The sequence below is a fragment of the Callorhinchus milii genome, unplaced genomic scaffold, assembly GCF_018977255.1.
Source record: "Callorhinchus milii isolate IMCB2004 unplaced genomic scaffold, IMCB_Cmil_1.0 Scaffold28, whole genome shotgun sequence".
In the NCBI taxonomy this organism is placed as follows: Eukaryota; Metazoa; Chordata; class Chondrichthyes; order Chimaeriformes; family Callorhinchidae; genus Callorhinchus; species Callorhinchus milii.
In genome coordinates this window covers 2209707-2234807 of record NW_024704769.1, presented here as the reverse complement: position 1 = coordinate 2234807, position 25101 = coordinate 2209707, and the positions used below count along the sequence as shown (strand labels likewise).

At 48.4% G+C, this 25101-nt stretch overlaps 1 protein-coding gene across 2 annotated transcripts; it reads right to left on the bottom strand.

The window, feature by feature from the left end:
- Positions 1-5666: 5666 nt before the first annotated feature.
- Positions 5667-9919, bottom strand: LOC103190853 (endonuclease domain-containing 1 protein-like). 2 transcript variants are annotated; one of them, XM_042344501.1, is made up of 3 exons: positions 9740-9919; positions 8014-8303; positions 5667-6344 (listed from the first exon to the last, which is right to left on the bottom strand). In XM_042344501.1, coding segments are annotated over exons 1-3 (909 nt in total). In that variant the 5' UTR covers positions 9741-9919; the 3' UTR covers positions 5667-5726. The 2 variants fall into 2 exon arrangements, with proteins under 2 accessions (XP_042200435.1, XP_007909942.2); XM_007911751.2 differs by having other exon boundaries at positions 9691-9753.
- Between the last annotated feature and the right edge of the window lie 15182 nt (positions 9920-25101).

The window sequence follows — 25101 nt, the reverse complement described above, 5'->3', positions numbered from 1 at the left end:
GGTGTGTTGTGAGTGAGTGTGGATCGTGTGTGTTGAGTGAGTGTTGTGCGTGTGTTGTGTGAGTGAGTGTGTGTTGTGTGAGTGAGTGTTGTGCGTGTGTTGTGTGAGTGAGTGTGTGTTGTGTGAGTGAGTGTTGTGCGTGTGTTGTGTGAGTGAGTGTGTGTTGTGTGCTGTGTTGTACGTGTGGCGTGAGTGAGTGTGTGCTGTGAGTGCGCGTTGTGTGAGTGAGCGCGTGTTGTGTGCGTTGTGTGCATTTTGTGAGTGTAAGTGAGTGTGTGTATTGCGTGGTGTGTTGTGTGCGTATTTTGTGAGTAAGTGTGTGTGTGACACTTCACTGTACTGCCATCAACCAGGTGCCAACCTCCCTCTGACCAACCATATGGACTGAGTTATCTGCAGAGAGGGTTTGGGGCAAAGGGCTTTTGGGGCAACTTTCAAATCTAAGCCAACGTGTTCAACAACAACAACAACTTGCAGGTATCCGGCGTCCCCCACGCAGGATAGAGTCTCAGAGCGATGAAAAGTGGAGTGGAGGGGTGCGAGGTGTTGGGTGGTGGATTGGGGAGCCGGGAGGTCGGAGAGGTCGGGAGTTGCCTGAGAGGGAGCGTGAGGATCTTGAGGTCCTCTTGATCTGCCATGTCAAGTGCGGGAGGAAACCTACTGCCAAACCTCTCCCCTGGTATTCCCAACGCCGACGGCCTCGGCTCTGAGCCCAGAAGCTGATTATCTTCTGCGTAAAAGCTTCCGTGGCTTCCGCCCGATAATTGAGTGAAGGGGAAGGAGTTGAGTGGAGCTAATGGCTCAGTAAAGGAAGCTGTGGTACTTTGGCTAAGGTTCAGCGTTCGGTGTTGGTTTCAAAGCTTTCGCTCGATCAATAAACTGGCTTTGTTAATCGTCGGCTTGTCTCCGAAATGCATGAGGCGACCACAAAACCTTTGGATTTCAGCTGCTTTGAAAATCATTAAATAAAGACGTGCTGTCAAATAACACGAAGACCCTAAATTGCGCAGTCTCCAGTATTTGTGACCGTTTCGTGCCCCAATTTAGACACAGATTGTGTGGTGTGTGTGTGTGTGTGTGTGTCTAAATCACTCTTTACTATCTTCTGTGTAAAAGCTTCCGTGGCTTCCGCCCGATAATTGAGCGAAGGGGAAGGAGTTGAGTGGAGCTAATGGCTCAGTAAAGGAAGCTGTGGTACTTTAATTTAATTTAATGAAGGAAAAGGAAAGGGGGAATTGATAGCACTGGAAGCCCGCATTAACAGCGCTCGGAAGGATCCCGGTTTAATGTCTCTCTCTCTCTCTCTCTCTCTCCCCCCTCTGTTCGGGATCAATACTAATAATAATCAATAGGGAACGTGAATGGGATACGATCAACAGAACCCACCCGAGAGGTACGACACGTCAGTGTAAGCCCTGCCGAGCACTTTGAGCCCCTGGAATGACTGTTACATCAGTGTTGTGCCCCACTCGGGTTTCCATGGTTATGGAAAGGTACCATCTGATCGTCAAGAGGATGCAGCCAGTGACCATGGAAACAGCGGAGCATCAATTAACCCATCGGCTGCCCATTTTAACCAGTAAAAACGCCACCTGTTGGCTTTGGCACACGCTCACGCCTACACGCACACTCACACCTCCACACTCACCTACGTACACACCCCCCACACATCCACCCACACACCCACACCCACGTCAACCTCGTCCGCTTCCCTCCGAAGGGCTTTGCGCCTTCGATGCTGAACGACACTCGAAACGTAGAGTATTGGAATCAAAAGTTTATTACAAAGTCCGGGTCCTCAGGCTACGCGATCGCAAGGGATAACATCAGATTCTCTGACCGTTCTGCTCCCAGGAATCGCTGGAAACTCCCCTTTTTTATACACTATATTTGCCCACTACAGACCTCGGTTTCACTGTGGAATGATCTCATCCCTAACCAAAGGCCATCTAAAGGTCTTCGGTAACAGGTTCTTGCAGGACACTAAACTAACGATCATTTTTGACTATCCATCAATGTGATTAGGACGTCTTTATCTTTCCTTGAGTTCTTTGTTGGTCAAGGACATCTTATTAAATCTTACTAACTGGGTACCAACTAGACCTCTCTACATCTCCTGATTGGGGGCTGGTCTCTGTACCTCTTATCTCTGTGTAACCCACTGTGGGAGCTGTGGGATTGCAGCTGATCAGGAATTAGTCTTTCTCTGTGTCTCACTATGGGAAGCTGTTGGAGCGCGGACACATCTGACAACCTACGCTCACTCACACACACACACGCACACACACACACACGCGGTGAGAGAGACAATGTCTGCCAGGCTTGGTTAGGGTAAATAGGGTTAATAATTAGGGTAATTACAGTTAGGATAATTAGGTTTAGTGTAAATAGGGTAATTGGGGTTAGGTTAGGGTAAATGGGTGTAGGGTAATTACGGTAATTAGAGTAAGGGTTAATTAGGGGTAAGTAAATAAGGGGTACTAATTTATTAATTAGGGTAATTAACCCCTCCTAGCCCAGTCTGCTTTACAGGACATTTAATCTGGATGGTATAACTGTATGTAATCTGTTTATCTATTTATCCTCTCTCTCTCTTGTCTCTGTGACACTGTCCAATTTCTGTCAAATTCTCGGCCCATGATTTGCATGGATTCTTCCCCATGTTCTGTAAAATGTCTAGTTATTCATTTGTCCCTATTTTTAATTGCGCTAAAGTGTCCTGCAAACCTTGTGCCTAATATATTTCCTGTTTCTCTGATATGTAAAATTGGCCATTGGCTGTTCCCACAGCCTTTAGTATTTTGCTTCTCTAATCTACTGCTCATTAAGCAATTTTTAATATCCCTATTTCTTCTATATGCTGACATTACTCTGTGGTTCCCCAGTGTGTCTACTTCCCTTTTTAACCCCTCAAGTTTGTCTTTCGCTGACCTGTTAACCGGTCTCGTGTGGTTTCAGTGTGTGGTTATGAGTGGGCACATTTTTCCAGGTCCTGTTTGAACCCGTGTAGTTGCCAGATCCCCTGGGGATTTGGATTTGATTCCTCCGAGGAATGATTTAGCGAAACCCTCTGTAAACAGTCAAATTTGATTAAACCCCGGAAAGTGTACGGTGGGTGGTAGGTTTTAACGTGTAAGGAGCGCTTGTGTGTCCGTTTCCATAAACGATACCTTTGCCGCTAGTGTCTGGCTGGTCTGCTCCCTTTTATGGTGTAAATACCCCCAGAATTCTGGATTGGCTGAACTGACCAAAGAGTTTTGCGAAGACTCATGGCTGCGTTCACTTTATGAAGGCTGACAGTACACACACAAATGGTTGAAGGCCAACGACGAATGGAAGTCCATGAAGAACCAGAGATTTTGGGGTTCAATCGGAAGAGCTCCAACAATGACACTGTAATGGTTTGATCAACTCATTGCAGTGAACCGTACTCACCTGTCATAAGCATTCATTCGATTATGTGAGAAGTATAACCGTGATATGCATTTCGTACGACAATCCGGTTAATCCGTTCAGCCATGCGGGGCGGGGTCTAAGATTGATTGACGGCGGACTCCAGCCACTCACAAGCAGCTGGAGTTGGGCTGTCAATCAGTGAGGGGGTGGAGGAACAGGGGAGGAAGAAGGCAGGGAATGGGACGGGTCTAATTTGATTGATTGCCAGCTGGAGCTGCTCGTGACTGGAGGTGATGGAGCTTCAGTTCGCCTCGGCTAAAAGTCTAGTGACTGTGTCGGCCCAGAAGGCAGAGAATTGGCTGTGTGCCACGAACGGCCATTTTTTTTTCCTTTCCTTCTCTGGAGGATAGTTGGCCGACTGGGGTGGTGGGGGGGAAGACTGGGGTGGGGGAGTGGGGTGTCTGTTTTGAGAAGGAGTCTCAAGACGAGAAGGCTGAGGAAGTGCGGAGATCTTAAGCTCGCAAGAAGCGTTTGAACGAAGAAGGTTCTCCAGTCTGCCGGATGCTGAGGTACGACCGTCTGATTAATAATAATAATAATCCTTGCATTTGATTTAGCGCTTTTCACGTCGGGAGGACGTCCCAAAGCGCTTCACAGAACACACTGTAAAGTGAATTGATTGTATTTGTGGGCGAACGCGGCAGCCAATTGCGCACAGCAATGTCCCACAAACAGTCATAGATTGAAAATGACCAATTTATTATTGTTTTTGGTTTTGGAGGGATTGTTATTAGGCTCTGTGTGGAGTAAGGAAACTTGCCCGAGGTTTCACCCTCTGCCTGGAATTGAACTCAGGTCTCTCGCTCGCAAAGTGAGTGCTCTAACCACTGAGCCACAGGACTCCGAACCACTGATTGTTTCTCTCTGGCTTTACACGAAGAAACCAAAGTCGCTCGGCAGTTCGTGCATTTAAAGTTTATTTAGTTATGAAGAAATGTAAACTAATTTGTTAGTTCAATTAGCACAACACAAAAAGGCAGGTCAATAGCGTAGAAAACTGTCCGCGACAACGTAACAGAATCAATCGTTGATCAGTGCAAAAAAAGATCATTCAAACCTTTCGGTAAAGCTTATTTGGTCCCAGTGAGCTTGTCAATTCACAAACTGCAGGCAAGGTCCTCACATCAAGTGAAGATTCTCTTGTTTCATCCGTTTGGGTTTGTTGATTACGAAGTCAGTGTCGAATCTTCGATGGCGGCTGCTGCGTTCCTTTATTTTACGGTTGTGATTTGCCGTTATTCTTCCCCTCCCATTGCTCTCCGAACGCTTTCAGCCGGTTCTCTTGGTTTCTTCTGCGGCCTTCCTTCTTCCTGAAGTTTGTCGGAATCCGCAAAAGTTAATGGAACGACGGAACAGCGCAAATCTGATTTTTTTTTTTTTATTTGCCCTGAAGCAAAGCCACTCGCTTCGCCAGCTCAGGTCGAACACGAGCTCAGCCAAACGTTTTCCTTAATCGACTTTCCGCAGTCAGAATGAGAGTGAAAAGATCTTCCGGCTCTCTCCCACCTGACAGCAATTTAGTGGCTGGTTTGGTCTCATGTCCTTGAAGCACGTAGTACGTACGAGGGAGCATGGAGGTCACAATCAGATAAAACTGCACAATTGTTACTAAAAAGATCTTCGACAGTCTTCAGCTGCAATAAATAAGGTTCAGTGTAGTTCTCTCGCCCCTCCTCGGAGCTGATACCACACACCCATTTATATTCTCTGAGGCGCCGCACATTGTCGAGCGCAGAAACTTTATGCCAAGTTGCAAGGAAAACCGAATATTTCTATTATCTCACGTAACGCCACCGAGTGTGTCAATTGTCTGCTGCCTTTCGCCCGCAAACACACGGTCAATTCATGTTACAGCATATTCTGTGAAGGGCTTTGAGACATCGAGAAGACGTGAAAAGCGTCATATCAACTGCAAGGATTATTATTGTTAATATATATACACAATTTCAGTTATGAAGCGGATCACAACAAGTCCATCTGATGAGTGACCGTGGCCCCAACTTCAGAATATCTGAAACTCTGCTGCGTAAAGATTTTAATTCTATGCTTTCTGTGGAATAGCAGAAATGTCCAGGTTGGAAGGAGGCCATTCGGCCCATGGAGTTTGCTCCAGCTCTCAGAGTGAGTTGTCGGTTCAGCCCCAATGCCCTGTCCTGTCCCCACACTCCTTCAAGTCAGAGGATGGAGTGAGGGTGAGAGGGAGAGAGAGAGAGTCAGAGGGTGGAGTGGGTGTGAGAGGGAGAGGGAGAGAGACTTGGGGGAGTCAGTCATTATTGATTCACTAGAAGATTAAGGAGAAGAGGAAGGAACCAATGTGGGCTCCAGCTCGGAGCTGAGTTGGGGTAGAGTGAGATACGCCGTCCGTAGTGGAGAGCCAGCAACGTCTCGAGCTCAGAGACCTTCATGCTCGATACGGTGTGAAGCTCGTTGTCTCCGACGTGGGCCAGAGAGAACGAGGAGGACGCGTTGAGTTTGCAGAAGAGGGAAGACCACACGTAGCGGGGCACGGACACCCGCCCAGGGCTCGTCACCGGGATCTTCCCCAAGAAAGGCGGGGAGGTCCCGGTCAGGACGTAGACGGGTACCCCGGGGGGGCAGAGAGAAGAGGACAAGTCCCTCAGCTGCTCCTCGCACACACGCCATGACCCGCGGTTCAGGGTTCGGTGCATGGGCGCCACGTTGGTGAGGGTGAAGGTGGCCTCACGGTTGGTTCCCGCCTGGTGGGCCACGGGGTTCAGGTGTCCCCGGTCGTAGGGATCTCCTTTGTAATCCTCCTCCAGAGCCTGAGACTTTCCCAGTCTGGCCTTCACCGTCCGGGAACTCTGTCTGATTTCCCGGCTCAGTTGACCAGGCGTCTGCATGTCAGCCGGCCAACTGCGGTTTGTGATCTGGTCGGAAACAGCAACTTGTACTTGTATAGAGACAGTGAAGTGAGAGCGAGTGTGTGAGAGAGCGCGAGTGTGTGAGAGAGAGTGCGAGTGTGTGTGAGAGAGCGCGAGTGTGTGAGAGAGCGCGAGTGTGTGAGAGAGCGCGAGTGTGTGAGAGAGAGCGCGAGTGTGTGCGTGTGTGAGAGAGAGCGCGAGTGTGTGAGAGAGAGCGAGTGTGTGAGAGAGAGCGCGAGCGTGTGAGAGAGAGCGCGAGTGTGTGAGAGAGCGCGAGTGTGTGAGAGAGAGCGAGTGTGTGAGAGAGCACGAGTGTGTGAGAGAGCGTGAGTGTGTGAGAGAGCGAGTGTGAGAGAGGACTGGGGTGATGGGGGTACAGAGTATAGTGTGCAATAGGGAGCCAGTGGAACCTGGCGAGGACTGGGGTGATGGGTTACGGTAATTTGCCCAACATTTTGCCGGGAATCATGCGCAAGTCCTCTTGCACAAGTGCTCCAACCATTGAGCTATAGAACTCCACGTACACACAGTCAATTCACTTTACAGTGTATCCTGTGAAGCGCATTGAGACGTCTCGAAGACGTGATAGGGGCGCGACATCCAACGGAAGGATTATTATTATTTGTCGGGAGTGGAGCTGGTGAGAGCAGCGAGGAAGGCATTGGAGTGGGACGTGGAGAGTGAGCGAGCGAGAGGAGAGAAGAGAGGTGAGGAGTCCTGCAGCGGCTCAGATTAATGAATAATAATAATAATATTTGTCTCAAAGCGCTTCACGGACTATACTGTAAAGTGTAGTGACTATTTGTGGGAAAACGCAGCAATATTTATTGATAATAATAATAATACGAAGAGCAAGAGAGTGAGAGAGAGCCTGAGAGAACCACAGGCAGAAACAGAGGGAGACTGAGAGGCAGTAAGTGAGAGAGAGAGAGAGAGAGAGAGAGAGAGACTGAGAGAATCGGATATAGAGACTGAGAGAAAGAGACTGAGCGAGATTATAATAATAATAATAATAATAATAATAATAATAATGTCTTGCATTTGATATATTGCCTTATCACGTCTTCGAGACGTCTCAAAGCATCAGCAGTATTTTCCGTCCTCTCTGTTGCAGTCTGTTTCGTTCTCTCACGTTCCCTTTTCCGATCTGTTTCATTTTCTCTCTCTCTCTCTCTCTCTCTCTCTCTCTCAGTATTTCTAATTCTCTCTATCACACACACACTCTCTCTCTGTCGCAGTCTATCTTGTTCTCTCCAAAAATAATGGTCATAATTCTTGCATTTGATATATCAGCCTATCGTGTCATTCAAGACGTACAGCGACGGACTATAAATAGGGCCGTAGAATACAAAAGTCAGGAAGTTACGATGAGCCTTTATAAAACACTGGTTAGACCTCAGTAGATAATTATTTGGGAAGGACCGGTTTGCAGGGCTATGGGGAGAGAGTGGGGGAGTAGGATAGAATTGGAAGCTCTTTTCAAAGAGTCAGCACAGACACGATGGGCCGAATGACCTCCTTCTGTGCTGTACAGTTCTAGGATTCTGCGACTGAGCCAGGAGTTGAGCCAGGTTTGACGCACGGCGACTGAGCCGGACTGGCTCACGTACTAAGAAGAGAGTCAAGAGAGTAGAGGGGAAGAGATGGAGGGAGAGAGAGAGAGAGAGAGACTGACCTGGGGTTCGATGAGCCACGAATCCTCTCTGGCGCTCATACCATGAGGATGGAGGAGGTAGGCAGAGTAGACAGGGAGACGCAGGTTGGAATTGTAAAGGGTAGCAAAACGTGCTCTGCCCTTGTACTGCTGGCAGATCTGTAGTGTTGCCTCGTTCCTAAACCCAGCAGGTTCTTTCCCTCCACGGAAAAAGCCCTCGCATCTCCCCTGGAATGTGGCCACCACTTCTCCCTCAGTCAGCTGGAAACAGGTCAACGCCAGCGTCCATCCAAATATCCACTCCATCCTCACTGCAACCCAAACACACCACAAACATCGTCAATCCATCACTTGACAGCAAAACGTCTCAACTATCTCCCTCTCACACCTCAATCCATTCCCTGACACCCGAAGTATCCATAGACTGTGCGTCCACACTCCCAGGTCAGGGCTAGAGACACAGTAAAGCTCCCTCTACGGCTGTCCGTCCATAAAATCAGTTTTATAACCAGTATTTATAAAACACTGGTTAGGCCTCAGCGAGAGACGGTGTTGAGTTCTGGGCTCCACACTTTAGGAAGGATGTCAAAGCATTGGAGAGGGTGCGATGGAGATTGACCAGGATGGTACCAGGAATGAGGGACTTCAGTTATCAGGAGAGGCGAGAGAAACCGGGATTATTCTCCTTGGAGCAGTGAAGGTTAAGAGGAGCTTAATAGAAGTTTAATATATCGAATAGAATGGGATTCGATAGGGTGAACAAGGAGAAACAACAACAACAACTTCGATTTATATAGCGACCTCCGCGCCGGACGGCATCTCAGAGCGCTTCACAGTAAGGGATCCCGGGGCCGAGCCGGGGGGAGGGGGGGAAAGGTGACCAAAGGCGCGGTCGAAAAGAATGGTCTTCAGCCCAGACCTGAAAATAGGATGAGAGGGGGGTGAGGCGAAGGGAGTGAGGAAACTATTCCCATTGGCGGGGGTCTGGGTTGGTAATCCGAGGACACCGATTTAAAATAGCTGTTAAAAGAAACGGAGGCGAGTGGAGGAGAAATTTGTTCACACAGCGAGTTGTTAGGTTAAGGAATGCATTGCCTGAAAGGCTGGTGGGAACTTTTAAGAGAGAAGTAGATAATTATTTGCAGGGCTATGGGGAGAGAGCGGGGGAGTGGGGTTGATCAGGGCTATGGGGAGAGAGTGGGGAGTGGGGTTGATCAGGGCTATGGGAGAGAGTGGGGGAGTGGGGTTTATTAGGGCTATGGGGGGGAGTGGGGCTTATTAGGGCTATAGGGAGGGAGTGGGGTTTATTAGGGCTATGGGGGGAGCGCGGGGGAGTGGGGTTTATTAGGGTTTATGGGGGGAGCGCGGGGGAGTGGGGTTTATTAGGGGTTATGGGGGGAGCGCGGGGGAGTGGGGTTTATTAGGGCTATGGGGGGAGCGCGGGGGAGTGGGGTTTATTAGGGGTTATGGGGAGAGCGCGGGGGAGTGGGGTTTATTAGGGGTTATGGGGGAGCGCGGGGGAGTGGGGTTTATTAGGGCTATGGGGGGAGCGCGGGGGAGTGGGGTTGATTTAGATAGTTCTTTTTAAATAACCTGCACAGACGGGATGGGCCGAGTGTGCTGTAGAATTCTGCAATTCTACGATTCCACACTCCCAGGTCAGGGTGAGAGACACAGTAAAGTTCCTTCCACACTTACCATCCGCACGTCCGCCGGTCAAACGTTGGAGAAAGAATCAAACACTTACTTGAGGATTATTTGAGAGTTTTTTTCCGAATTTCCTGTACCCTTGAAGGAAGCAGAGCAACAGGAAGTTCAAATGCAGTGAGTCAGACCTGGTCAACACGTCTGAAACGAGTTGCGGCTCGAGGGGGGTAATGAGCAGAGACAGATGGCAGAGAGACTGAGAGAGAGAGAGCGAGAGAGAGAGAGACGGACTGACTGACTAAGTGAGGGGCAGAGAGAAAGAATGAGCGACGGCGAGAGACGGAGAGACGGAGAGAAAGTGAGAGACGCTTGGAGAAAAAGAGAGAGTGACTGATTGAGAGAGAGACGGGCTAAGAGAAAGAAAGAAAGAGAGAGAGAGAGAGAGCGGAAAGACTTGGGGTTGTCGCTCTTCATCAACACCCTGTTGCACAAACAATTGCTCTACTTTGCGGTGGCGGGTGGTGAGGAGTTGGGGCGGACGGGCGGGGAATAGCGGTGAGAACGTGGGGCTTGAGAGGTGTGAGAGTGGTGGTGGGGGGGTGGGTGGGGGGAGTCTGTTATGTTCTCAACAAACAATGTGTAGAACCCTCTTTTATTCCAGCTCAACTTTTTTTGGGGAACAAATACATATTTGTTTGGTGTCTATATATTAAAAACAATGTACTCAACTTTCCCCGTCATGATATTCACATCAAAACGAACCCCTTCGCAGAAACGCGGGTGCGAAAACGAACCCAAAAAAAACGCCTTTGAAAACTGTGACAGGTCGCAGACGGCTCTGCCCTTTTGTTCCCCGAGTAGTTGGTTCATTTGAAAAGAGAAAGGAATCGAAAGCGATTAAATCGTTAAAATAACGGCGGTATTCTTTTATTGTACCGTGACTGAAATAATTCCGATTAAAATAAACACAATAAAATAACTGTTGGTGCGGGAGACGCCGCTGTGCGCAATTGGCTGCCGTGTTTCGCCCACAAATGTGCACTCAATTCGCTTTACAGGGACCACCCGAACCCTAACAGCCTCAACCTAACCCCCGCCCCCCCCCCCACCCCCCCCACCCCCCCCCCCCCACCCCTTGTATTCTGCCACCTTTATTTACAGGGACCAGAACTTTGGGCTATTCCCAGCGCTGACTTCCTTCCCTTCCCGGATGGCAGGTCACCACTCCCAATCCGTTTCTCCCTCCTTTTACAGGAGAGTCTTTTTCCAACCCCCCTCCCACCCACCCCCCCACCACTGACTCTCTCTCTCTCTCTCTCTCTGGCCTGTTCTCGGCTGCAGCAGCCTTTGCCGACCCGTCTCCGTGCCCGGAGACCATCCCGGTTTGGGGGAGGCCCCAAAAGGGCTTCCCTTCCATCACCGAGTCGATGAACCTCCAGCGCAGTCGGTCTCTCTGTGCATCCCCAGGAAGAGACCGTACAGCACGGGCTGCCGCGAGAGCGCGGACTTCCCGGGGCCAAAACCGGTGTCCTTTCCCGCCCCTCCTTGGCGTATGTGCCCGGCAGGAAGCGGTGCTCCACACTCTCCTCACTTCAGCAACTCTCCCGAGGGCAGCGTGTAATCAGGCCCAAGCCGCTCTTGAGCATAAACACCCCTGGGGTGTGGTGGGGGGGCTCCTTTGACTGTCATCCAGGCCACGTCCTGGTGTTTGTTGGATAGGTTCAGTGACCAGATATTCTCTCAAGTCTGGCTGTCAGTCGCCCTCCTGCGCTGACTCTGGCTGATCCTATGGAGATCTACAGTGTTCTTGGACAGGGATCTTTCTATTTTGGCTAAATACCTCGGGACACTCCAACCCGAAGGTATGTTGCCAGCCCCATCCTTCTTAACCCTGGATACAGTTAGAAGCCCAACACGTACCCAGAACCATACATATAGCCCACATCCAGGCATCTCCTCACACAGCTGCACATGACAGTGGCCATGAGAATCCAGGCTATATCTGGGACTCCCTTCCCTCCCCGCCCTATATCTGGAGTCTTGTGGCTCTGCAGACACCATCCATAACGGATCTCCAGATAAAGTGAAAAATGGCTCTGGTGACTGAACGGGAACGGTTCTTGGTCAAAGGCCAGACTTAGGGTTATTGTTGTAAACAGCGTTAGTTAATATTTCTTCAACCTTTTGCTCCACTTTTCTTTGGAGATACTCATCAACTCCTCAATTGAGTTGAAGTCAACGCCAGCAGTCAGAGTGGAAATCTGAAGTTTGGTATGAAATCTTTTACGGCAATTGTTCTTCAGACCGTATATTTTGTATTTGAGTAGGAAAATAAGTAGGAAAAATTGGGACAGGAGCAATTTTATGGATTCTGTCTGAAATGTAAGGGTGTGACTCAAAAGCTTGGTTTCGGCAAACAAATTAACTTTCCGTCATAGGTGTAACGTGTCTCTCGGGTGCACACAATACTGTCCTTGCATATTGGTACGTGACTTTAGTCTGAATCCCTTTCCATTTAAGGCAGGGAGGTTCCAGGGCGTGAAATGATTTGGAAATGAATGTGAGGATCCCGAAATTGATCTGTTCGGCAATAGGGAGCCAGTTAAGCCTGGTGTGATGTCAAATGTTTTTTTAGTGCGGGGTAACCCAGGTTCTCGCTTGTGAGGCGAGTGCTCTAACCACCGAACTACAGGACATTGTGTGTCCAAGGTTCCCATGTGGGGCTTTCACCCACAATCACAGAGGCAGGGCCACAAACCGACAACCCAACTGGCCATCACAAGACAACCAACTGGACACGTGGAATCTTTACGGAGACATGCAATGCTCGACTGTTTAAAGCAAATTGGCTGTTGCGTTGTGCAAGGTTTGCCGAGCCCCAGTTTACTCATTGGGAGTCGACACAAAGATTCAAAGAAAAGGTCTTTATTAACGCCCAAGCAGTGACAGTCTCCGGATTAATGATGATATTATCTTATCGCATCAGCATACAGGTTTAACAAGAATTAATAAGAGTTAATAAATTAATAAGAAGCTGACCTTAACCAGTCCAGCGAAGCTACTTTTAATCCCTGCTAAACTAGTCATTAAATCAAAGCAAGCTTATTTAAGGATTAATATAATAATAATCCTTGCATTTGATATAGGTAGACTTGTTGTGATCCGCTTCATAACTGAAATTGTGTATATATATTAACAATAATAATCCTTGCAGTTGATATGACGCTTTTCACGTCTTCTCGACGTCTCAAAGCGCTTCACAGAATATGCCATGAAGTGAATTGACCGTATATTTGTGAGCGAAACGCGGCGGCCAATTGCACAAAGCAGCGTCCCACAAGCAGTCGTGGATTGCAAATGACCAAACTATTATTTTCTAGAAGGGTTATTATTTGGGGTGTGGGGTAAGGAAACTTGCCCAAGGTTTCGCCCTCCTGGCGAGTGCTCTAACCACTGAGCTACAGGATTCACAGAATCGTAAGGTACAAAAAGAGGCCATTCGGCCCATCGGGTTTGTGCCGGCTCTTTGAAAAGAGCAATGTAATGTCATTGTGGGTAGGATTGTGGGTAGTTACATTCTAAACGTACGTAATAATTAATTAAAAGCTTTAAAAACATCACAAATATAACCTTACAGTTGCGCTCGCTTGCGAAACACAGTTCCCTACACTTCCTGGTGTCGCTCTGAGGTATCCTCCTGATGGGAAGATTGCAATAACACTTAGTACCTGGGGTTCCAATTCCCAAAAGGGGAAAAGTGGGGAAAGCAGGAGAGTTGCCACATGTTCCCATAATAGTGATTCCAATTGCCCCAAAGGAATTGAACAGTGTGAGTCTCACCAGGGAACGATGACGTGGGGGAGAGGGGTGCACTGACATCTGCTATTGTTGCTGCAGATCTAATGGGTGGGAGGGGGAGGTAAGTGGAGTCTTCTCAGGGTTGAAGTGGGAGCTTAACACCTGCTTCATCTTCAACCTTCCACCTGCCCAGTCTTTCTGGAAAGTAGTATCTACTGTGTGTAATGTCCTGTTGCTCAGCAGTTAGAGCACTCGTCTCACGAGCGAGAGGACTTGGGTTCAATACCCGGCGGGAGAGGGAGAGTGTGTGTGTGAGAGAGAGAGTGAGAGAGAGGGAGAGAGATATAGGGGGAGTGTGTGCTCCCACTTCACCTCTGAGTGGACCCCACTTAACTCCTAGAAACCTTCGGAAAGTTTCCTCACTCTCCGCTCCGATGTTTCCACAGCAGTAATTAGGCTGTTAGGTTGTTAGTCAATTGGCAGATCACTTTCCAGTGGTAATAATCCCTTCGAAATAAAATAATAATTTAGTCACTCAATCCACGGCTGTTTGTGGGGACGCTGCTGTGCGCAATACACGTTTCGCCCACAAAATATTGTCAATTCAGTTTACAGTATATTCTGTGAAGCGCTTTGAGACGTCTTGAAGAGGTGATAAGGCGCTATATCAAATGCAAGGATTATTATTGTGTATTCTTTCCATGTGTTTGCCCTGGCACCCACTTATCTCTCCAACCAGCTGTCTCCCCACACCACTTCCCTCTGCCTCGGATCGACTGGCTCCAACCTCCTCCTTGTCCCCTGGTCCCTCCGCCCCCACCGTCAGCAGCGGCGCTTTCAGCCGATATGCCCCTTAACTGTAAACCTCTCGCCCTCCATCCCTCGCCTTGTGCCCTCTCTCTCATTTACAGGTTATGTTTAAAGACCTTCCTCTTCGACCGTGCCTCTGGTCACCTTCCCCCTCCCTTGGCTCGGCATCGACACTGTTAAATGTTCTGAGACGCCGATCAGTGGGAAGCGGGTGGTGTAAATGCAAGTTGTTGTTGTTGTTGTTGTTCTCCTCCGAACTGTAACTAATAGCAGTGGGTATTCCTGCTCTGGTCCCCTGAGGTGTCTCTCTGCTCTATAAGTTCGGTACCCGGGAAAGCTCACTCTCAGTCGCAGACAATCTTCCAACGTCGCCGCTCGCAAACATGTTAAGAAAAGAAGCGATTTTCATTGTTAAATATATTTTTTATCCCATTTTCACCTTCATTGGTGTGTTTGGTAAGTCATTGTGAGTCGGTTGTCATTGCTGATTTCATTATCTTCCTGCAGCGAGAGACGATTAAAGACGTTTCTCAGATCATTTTATATATATAATAATTATATATATATACATACACATCGTTGGAGGTTTGGGTAACGTGTGAGCTGATGCTCGCTCTGATATCTTTACTGAAATCTGATACAAAATCCCTTGGCATCCAGTTGTTCAATACTTGTTCAAAACTGCATCAGAAGTTTTGCCTGATCACAGCCTCAGGCGCTATCAGTAGGACTGTGAGCTCCAACATCTGACCATGGAGTTTGACGCCACATTTGTCTGGTACATAGACAAACTCCTGTTGACACCCTAATTGTTATCATTATTAGTCGCTACCTGACGACTCAGGGCTTTGGCTGAAGGGTTCAAAGGAGCTGAGTCAGAAGAATCGCGGCTTCCAGCCACTTGTCTTCCCCCAAAGTCCTGCTGCTGAGCCAGGCTGGGATGGGGACCAGGTAGGTGAAGGATCTTTGGACCCATAAGCAGATGGTCAGGTGGTGTGGACCTGATCATTGACCAGGACCTGCTCGCTGTGACAGTCAATATTTGCTCTGCAAATCTCGTCTGGGACGAGTTCATCTTTAGGGGATTTGCCCCCTGTTTTTTGGGGTCAGGGTACATTCCCCAATAGCCGCTTTGTGCTGAGTGCTGGGGGCACCTCACTGGATAGATAGCCTCACACAGCGGGTCTCTGACTGTCCATTGCTCTTTGTGGTAAATTGGAACATGTCAAAATCCGAACTTCAGGTGGAGTGAGGCCCGTGGACAGCACTGCTCTCTCCTTCCGTTCTCGGCTTCACCAATTACATGGCCTGGGAGTGGTGGTGTAGGGAGTGAGCAGTTGGCGAAATAAGTGGGATGAAGGCTGGTGAGGACTGGCCTGATAGGGGTACGGAGTTTCATGTGGGTGAATACGCAGGCGGCGGAGTTTTGGATCAGTTGGATTTTGTGGCTGGTGGAGCTGGGAAGCAAGCAATGGGGTGTTGGAAGGTGAACTTGTGCCACACGACCAGACAAATTACATTTCTACAGCACTCTGCAAACCAGAAGGATGTCCCATAGCATATTCCCATTGTGGATAGGCATCTGAGCTGAGTGGGAGAGCAAGTGGCGTAGAGGGAAAGGTATGAGTAAAAGCGCAGTCAAACAGTTAAGTTTTCTCCTTGACCGGCACTTGATCAATTCACATCTTCTAGACCCAAGGAGAGAGGAGAAGTGAGTCATTGAACGAAAGAGTAAAGCAGATGTGTTTGCTGGCCATGTGCTCAGTAATGTCAGTAACGTCTGTTTTATTCCTTAGTGAATGTTTTGTAAATGCAATGCTGATTATTATTATTATTATTATTATTATGATGATGTTTTTCTGCTGTCTCTGACTTTGCAAACACAAATATTGGGGTATATATTTTTGCGAAAATATTTACTTTAGAAACATTATAACCGACAGAACTGTTAGTTTATTCTCTGTCAGAAACGTGTGGGTGAATATTTTCAAACATTGCCTTATTGTGTAACCTTTGGTACAAGTAATACACAATAAAATTAATACTGAATTGATCAGCTCGGCTCCTCGTTGCTGTGTTACAAAGTGAATTAAAGCGCTCCTTTGGATGAGACATTAACCCGAGGTCCCGTCTGCCTGAACGGGTGAATGTTGGCGCTGTTTGAAAAGCGAAGGGAGCGTTTGACAGTGGCGTAGCCTGGCATTGTGGTCAGGGGAGGGGAGGTGGCAGAGTATCCGTGGGCACGATGGGAGAGGAAGGTCTTCCGACTGATCTGAAGGTGGTAATGGAAGGTGGAGACAATGAGGTTTGCCGATGTAGGGAAGTAGTGATTGAAAGCACAGCTGCCAATGGTGGAGCGGAGGAGAGGAGGGATGTGCAGGAGGCGAGAGACAGCTTTCCTGATGGGTGGGGGAGCAGAATAGGGTGTAAGCAGTCAGAGAGGTAGGAAGATGGATTGGATATGAATTGATTTGATTTGTAATTAAGTGCAAGAGTCTTGAAGGGGATCTTTGCTGCAAGAAGGAGCCAGTGGAGCCTGGAGAGGACTGGTGTGATGGGGGTGTGGAGTTTGATACAGATGAGAAAACTCTCTCCGGATCCTGGTCAACAATTCCCCAAAGTAAATTGGTCGTTCTCTTTGTGGCTCTTTGCTGTCTGCTGCAGTCTCCGTGTTCACGCTGTCAAATACCCTCATATGTCATGTTAGGAGGTATCTGACAAAGGTCCACAGGATATAATATTGAAAAAGTGTTCAAAATTATGAGGGTCTTTGAGAGGGTGAACCAGGAGAAATTATTTCCACTGGCGGGTGGGTCAGTAACCAGAGGACACAGAGTTAAAATAGTTGTCAAAATAAACAGAGGGGAGAAGAAATGTTTTCACACAGCGAGTTGTTGGGATCGGGAATGCATTGCCTAAAAGGCTGGTGGAAGCCGATTCAATAACAAGTTTTAAGAGAGAAGTAGATAATTATTTGGGGAGGACAAGTTTGTAGGGCTATGGGGAGAGCGCGGGGGAGTGGGATTAATTTGAACAACTCTTACAAAGAGCCGGCACAGACACGATGGGCCGAATGGCCTCCTTCTGTGCTGTGTATTCTATGATCCTCTTCTCTAAAGTGTCATCACAGAATCATAGAATGTTACGACACAGAAGGAGGCCATTCGGCCCATCGAGTCTGTGCGGCTGTTTGACAGAGCAACTGACTTTTATTAACCCCACTCAACAGCTTTCTCCCCATAACCCTGCAAACCCGTCCTCCCCCGATACCTGTCCAGTTCTCTCTTAAAAGCTGTTATTGAATCGGACTTCACTGCCCTTTTGGGCGGATCATCCCAAATTCCAACAACTCGCTGAGTGAAAACATTTCTTCTAACCTTCCCTTCTGCTTCTTTTGGTAGATATCTTAAGACTGTGACAGACTGTCACAGACACACCTACCAGCGGAAACAGCTTTCCCTATCTCGCCTGTCGAAACCTTTCATGATCTTGAAGACCTCCATCAGGTCCCCGCGTAACCTTCTCTGCTCTAATGGGAAAAGTCCTAACTTCTCCACTGTCCTCATAGCTAAGGTTCCCCATTCCTGGTATCATTCTCGTGAATCTCCTCTGCACCCTTTCCAGTGCCTTAATATCCTTCCTGAGGTAAGGTGCCCAGAACTGGACGCAGTACTCCAGCTGAGGCCTAACCAGTGTTTTGTACAGATTAAGCATAACCCCTACTCTTATACTCTGTGCCCTACTAATGAAGCTCAGGACACCAAATGCCCTTTTTACTGCCCTATTTACCTGCTCTGCCACCTTCAATGAATCGCTTACTTGAACACCCAGATCTCTCTGTACGTTCACCCCCCTTAAGATTGAGCTCCAAGCCTATATTGCCTCCTATAATTTTTCCTTCCTAAGTGTATCATCTCACACTTATCCACATTGAAATCCATAAGCCACATGTCAGCCCATTCCACCATTCTGGGTATGTCTGCCTGCAGTCCGTCAGCATCCAAGGCTGCACTCTCCACCTCTCAAAGCCAGTCAGGAACCTCGGCGTTTTGTTCGACCCTGAGCTGTCCTTTCTCCCTCACATCCGCACCACAACTGGCACCGCCTTCCATCACCTCCGGAATATCGCCAGATTACGGCACTACCTCACCCCTCACGCTGCTGAAACCCTGGTTCACGCCTTTGTCACCTCAAGGCTGGACTATGGGAACTCTCTCCTCGCCGGCCTTCCCGCCACCTCCCTCCACAAGCTGCAGGTCATTCAGAACTCTGCAGCTCGTGTACTGTCCCGCACCAGGCTTCGGACCACATCACTCCCACCCTCGCTCGCCTCCACTGGCTCCCCATCCCCCAGAGGATTGATTTCAAGATCCTCATCCTCACCTACAAGGCCATTCACGGCCTTGCTCCCTCCTACCTCTCCAACCTACTATCCCCTACCTACCTGCCCGTACCCTCCGTTCCTCTGGCTCCGGTCTGCTCCATGTCCCCCGCCCCAACCGCCCTACTATCGGTGGTCGGGCCTTCAGCCTCTCAGCCCGAGGCTCTGGAACTCCATCCCCAGTGCCTTCGCCGCTTCCTCCCTTTCCTCCTTCAAGGCCGGTCTCAAAACCTTTCTCTTTGACCGTGCCTTCAGCTCCCTCTCGACTCTCTTCCTCCTCCTCGCTCCCTCCCTTCCCTCCCCTCACCCTGACCATTTCCCCCCTCCTCTCTCCCTCCCTTCCGTCCCCTCACCCTGACCATTTCCCTCCTGCTCGGGTCATGACCCAACTGTGCAGCGCCTTGGGACGTCCTCCTGACGTGAAAGGCGCTCTATAAATGGAATCTTGTTGTTGTTGTTGTTGTTGTTGTTGTCACAATCTTCTTCACTATTTACTACCCGACCTAACTGGGTATCATCTGCAAACTTGGAAATAGTGCTCTCTCTGCCCAAGTCCAGATCATTAATATATATTAGAAAGAGCAGTGGTCCCAATACCGATCCCTGGGGGACACCGCTGCACACCTCCTTCCATTGCGAGAAACACCCATTAACCACCACCCTCTGCATTCTGTCACTCAGTCAGTTCCTAATCCAAACGGCTACTGTCCCCTTAATACTGTGGGCCTCCAGTTTTTTATTAACCTCTTATGCTCTTTTGTGTCAAAAGCCATTTTAAAATCCATGTAAATAATGTCCATTGCATTTCCACATCAACCCTCGCAGTCACCTCTTCAAAAAATTCTATTACATTTATTAGGCAAGATTTGCCTTTAGCAAATCCATGTTGGCTGTCTCTAATTACCTCGTGTTCCTCTCAGTAGAGATTTATTTTGTCCCGGATTACGGTCTCCAGCGAGTTGTTGGGATCGGGAATGCATTGCCTAAAAGGCTGGTGGAAGCCGATTCAATAACAATTTTCAAGAGAGAAGTAGATAATTATTTGGGGAGGACAAGTTTGCAGGGCTACGGGGAGAGCGCGGGGGAGTGGGATTAATTTGAACAACTCTTACAAAGAGCCGGCACAGACACGATGGGCCGAATGGCCTCCTTCTGCGCTGTATAATTCTACGATCCTCTTGTCAAAAGTGTCGTGGCTGCCGACTGTGTGGAGACTGAAGGAGACATCAATGCCACATACAGAGCCACAAAGAGAACCACCAATTTACTTTGGGGAATTGTTGACCAGGATCTGGAGAGAGTTTTCTCATCTGTATCAAACTCGACACCCCCATCACACCAGTCCTCTCCAGGCTCCACTGGCTCCTTCTTGCAGAAAAGATCCCCTTCAAGACTCTTGCACTTAATTACAAATCAAATCAATTCATATCCAATCCATCTTCCTACCTCTCTGACTGCTTACACCCTATTCTGCTCCCCCACCCATCAGGAAAGCTGTCTCTCGCCTCCTGCACATCCCTCCTCTCCTCCGCTCCACCATTGGCAGCTGTGCTTTCAATCACTACTTCCCTACATCGGCAAACCTCATTGTCTCCACCTTCCATTACCACCTTCAGATCAGTCGGAAGACCTTCCTCTCCCATCGTGCCCACGGATACTCTGCCACCTCCCCTCCCCTGACCACAATGCCAGGCTACGCCACTGTCAAACGCTCCCTTCGCTTTTCAAACAGCGCCAACATTCACCCGTTCAGGCAGACGGGACCTCGGGTTAATGTCTCATCCAAAGGAGCGCTTTAATTCACTTTGTAACACAGCAACGAGGAGCCGAGCTGATCAATTCAGTATTAATTTTATTGTGTATTACTTGTACCAAAGGTTACACAATAAGGCAATGTTTGAAAATATTCACCCACACGTTTCTGACAGAGAATAAACTAACAGTTCTGTCGGTTATAATGTTTCTAAATTAAATATTTTCGCAAAAATATATACCCCAATGTTTGTGTTTGCAAAGTCAGAGACAGCAGAAAAACATCATCATCATAATAATAATAATAATAATAATAATAATAATAATAATCAGCATTGCATTTACTGCCTTTCATGTCAGGAGGACATCCCAGAGCTCGTGACAGGATTTACTGTAAAGTGTTGTGACTGTGTGTTGTCACCTGAAACATTGCACCACTTTGGAGCATCAGCTTCAACCCGATGTTGAGTTTGAACCCACAAACCATCGTACTCAGAGGTGAGAGCGTTACTCAGCTCAGCCAAACGGCTGACACACGTATCTGTCACCTCGAGTTGACATCAGGAGGGTTGGTGTTGGTGGGCAATGGCAATGAGATTCTTATGGAGGGGTTCTTTTAATCAACAGTAACTGTACTGACCGGACTGTTTGCTCACCTGATAGTAAATTTATTGCTTAAATAATTTCAAAACGGTTACCAGTGGATATTGCATTAATTTTTTCACCTCCGCTCTGAATTGACTCTGCGTAGCTGTGTAAATACACGTGTTGGTGCTGGAACTTATGATCAGAAGCATGTATCCTACTTCGAAGAAAATATATTCTGGATCATAGTCATTTTTGAAATAAAAACCGGTGACTCGAATAAACACCCAAAACGCCACATCTGTCAGCCACAAAGTGATGAAACTGAGAGAAATGGTAAAGAGTAAAATGATGGAATTCCTGCGGTTCTCAATCTCCGGGTCAGTCTGGTTCTCATCGCTCTTGTGGCCCAGGAGCCCTCTGCGGACTCTATTGGCCATTAAAATGTGTCTGGTGGTCAGAGCGTTCAACAGCAAAATAACAACGAAGGGAACACATGGAGTTAAAATAGTGTCCATCAGACTGTAGGCCGACCAGGCGGGTGAAGTATAGAAACTTTGTGTAAAGTCACATTCCAATGGGACATTGTTGATTATATACATAGGTTTATAAGCGAAATACCAGGGAATGTTTTTGAAACAGCTGATGACATAAATGGCTGTGATCACCACCGTCGCTGTTCTGTCGGTGCAATATCTCGTTTTCACCTTCAGACAACAAATGGCAATAAAACGATCAAAGGTGAAACTCACAGTCAACCAAACGGAGCTGTCCTGAGCAAAGTGGATCAGCAACTCTATACAAATACACACAGGCGTGATGTACGGAAAGCTAGACATAAACAGCAGATGTAATTCATATAATATACAGTCGGTGATGACCACCATCAGGTCCGAGGCTGCCATGGCCATCAGGTAGCGAGAGGTGCACCTGGAGAGGCCACACTTCCCTCGGCGCAGGACGGCAATGGCCAAAACATTCACTAAGGAATAAAACAGACGTTACTGACATTACTGAGCACATGGCCAGCAAACACATCTGCTTTACTCTTTCGTTCAATGACTCACTTCTCCTCTCTCCTTGGGTCTAGAAGATGTGAATTGATCAAGTGCCGGTCAAGGAGAAAACTTAACTGTTTGACTGCGCTTTTACTCATACTTTGTCCTCTACGTCACTTGCTCTCCCACTCAGCTCAGATGCCTATCCACAATGGGAATATGCTATGGGACATCCTTCTGGTTTGCAGAGTGCTGTAGAAATGTAATTTGTCTGGTCGTGTGGCACAAGTACACCTTCCAACACCCCATTGCTTGCTCCCCAGCTCCACCAGCCACAAAATCCAACTGATCCAAAACTCCGCGGCCTGCGTATTCACCCACATGAAACTCCGTACCCCTATCAGGCCAGTCCTCACCAGCCTTCATCCCACTTATTTCGCCAACTGCTCACTCCCTACACCACCACTCCCAGGCCATGTAATTGGTGAAGCCGAGAACGGAAGGAGAGAGCAGTGCTGTCCACGGGCCTCACTCCACCTGAAGTTCAGATTTTGACATGTTCCAATTTACCACAAAGAGCAATGGACAGTCAGAGACCCGCTGTGTGAGGCTATCTATCCAGTGAGGTGCCCCCAGCACTCAGCACAAAGCGGCTATTGGGGAATGTACCCTGACCCCAAAAACCAGGGGGCAAATCCCCTACAGATGAACTCGTCCCAGACGAGATTTGCAGAGCAAATACTGACTGTCACAGCGAGCAGGTCCTGGTCAATGATCAGGTCCACACCACCTGACCATCTGCCTATGGGTCCAAAGATCCTTCACCTACCTGGTCCCCATCCCAGCCTGGCTCAGCAGCAGGACTTTGGGGGAAGACAAGTGGCTGGAAGCCGCGATTCTTCTGACTCAGCTCCTTTGAACCCTTCAGCCAAAGCCCTGAGTCGTCAGGTAGCGACTAATAATGATAACAATTAGGGTGTCAACAGGAGTTTGTCTATGTACCAGACAAATGTGGCGTCAAACTCCATGGTCAGATGTTGGAGCTCACAGTCCTACTGATAGCGCCTGAGGCTGTGATCAGGCAAAACTTCTGATGCAGTTTTGAACAAGTATTGAACAACTGGATGCCAAGGGATTTTGTATCAGATTTCAGTAAAGATATCAGAGCGAGCATCAGCTCACACGTTACCCAAACCTCCAACGATGTGTATGTATATATATATAATTATTATATATATAAAATGATCTGAGAAACGTCTTTAATCGTCTCTCGCTGCAGGAAGATAATGAAATCAGCAATGACAACCGACTCACAATGACTTACCAAACACACCAATGAAGGTGAAAATGGGATAAAAAATATATTTAACAATGAAAATCGCTTCTTTTCTTAACATGTTTGCGAGCGGCGACGTTGGAAGATTGTCTGCGACTGAGAGTGAGCTTTCCCGGGTACCGAACTTATAGAGCAGAGAGACACCTCAGGGGACCAGAGCAGGAATACCCACTGCTATTAGTTACAGTTCGGAGGAGAACAACAACAACAACAACAACTTGCATTTACACCACCCGCTTCCCACTGATCGGCGTCTCAGAACATTTAACAGTGTCGATGCCGAGCCAAGGGAGGGGGAAGGTGACCAGAGGCACGGTCGAAGAGGATGGTCTTTAAACATAACCTGTAAATGAGAGAGAGGGCACAAGGCGAGGGATGGAGGGCGAGAGGTTCACAGTTAAGGGGCATATCGGCTGAAAGCGCCGCTGCTGATGGTGGGGGCGGAGGGACCAGGGGACAAGGAGGAGGTTGGAGCCAGTCGATCCGAGGCAGAGGGAAGTGGTGTGGGGAGACAGCTGGTTGGAGAGATAAGTGGGTGCCAGGGCAAACACACGGAAAGAATACACAATAATAATCCTTGCATTTGATATAGCGCCTTATCACCTCTTCAAGACGTCTCAAAGCGCTTCACAGAATATACTGTAAACTGAATTGACAATATTTTGTGGGCGAAACGTGTATTGCGCACAGCAGCGTCCCCACAAACAGCCGTGGATTGAGTGACTAAATTATTATTTTATTTTGAAGGGATTATTACCACTGGAAAGTGATCTGCCAATTGACTAACAACCGGGTGCCTAATTACTGCTGTGGAAACATCGGAGTGGAGAGTGAGGAAACTTTCCGAAGGTTTCTAGGAGTTAAGTGGGGTCCACTCAGAGTTGAAGTGGGAACACACACTCCCCCTATATCTCTCTCCCTCTCTCTCACTCTCTCTCACACACACACACTCTCCCTCTCCCGCCGGGTATTGAACCCAAGTCCTCTCGCTCGTGAGACGAGTGCTCTAACTGCTGAGCAACAGGACATTACACACAGTAGATACTACTTTCCAGAAAGACTGGGCAGGTGGAAGGTTGAAGATGAAGCAGGTGTTAAGCTCCCACTTCAACCCTGAGAAGACTCCACTTACCTCCCCCTCCCACCCATTAGATCTGCAGCAACAATAGCAGATGTCAGTGCACCCCTCTCCCCCACGTCATCGTTCCCTGGTGAGACTCACACTGTTCAATTCCTTTGGGGCAATTGGAATCACTATTATGGGAACATGTGGCAACTCTCCTGCTTTCCCCACTTTTCCCCTTTTGGGAATTGGAACCCCAGGTACTAAGTGTTATTGCAATCTTCCCATCAGGAGGATACCTCAGAGCGACACCAGGAAGTGTGGGGAACTGTGTTTCGCAATCGAGCGCAACACAGCTGCCAATCTGCTTCAAACAACAGAGCATAACCCTGGTTTGCTGTGTCGTGGCCCTGCCTCGGAGTGAAAAGACTGTGTGTTACGGTCCAGTCGCTCAGCGGGTCGAGCACTCGCCTCGCAAGCGAGAACCTGGGGGTTCGGCTCCCGAACGGGGCGAAATGTTGGGCAAGTTTCCTTAATTCGTAAACGTCTGTTTACCTCGCAGTAAATAGTTGTCCCGCAAACTAACCCCACCCTCCCCCTCACTGTCCCCCAAGACGCTATCCTGTGCGTAGGGCGAGGTATAGATGTCATGGTGTGACTCACCCACAACCCAGTCAGCAATGCTGATGTTTCTTAACCACAAGATGTCAGTGTTTGACACGTGCCGCCCAATCACCAC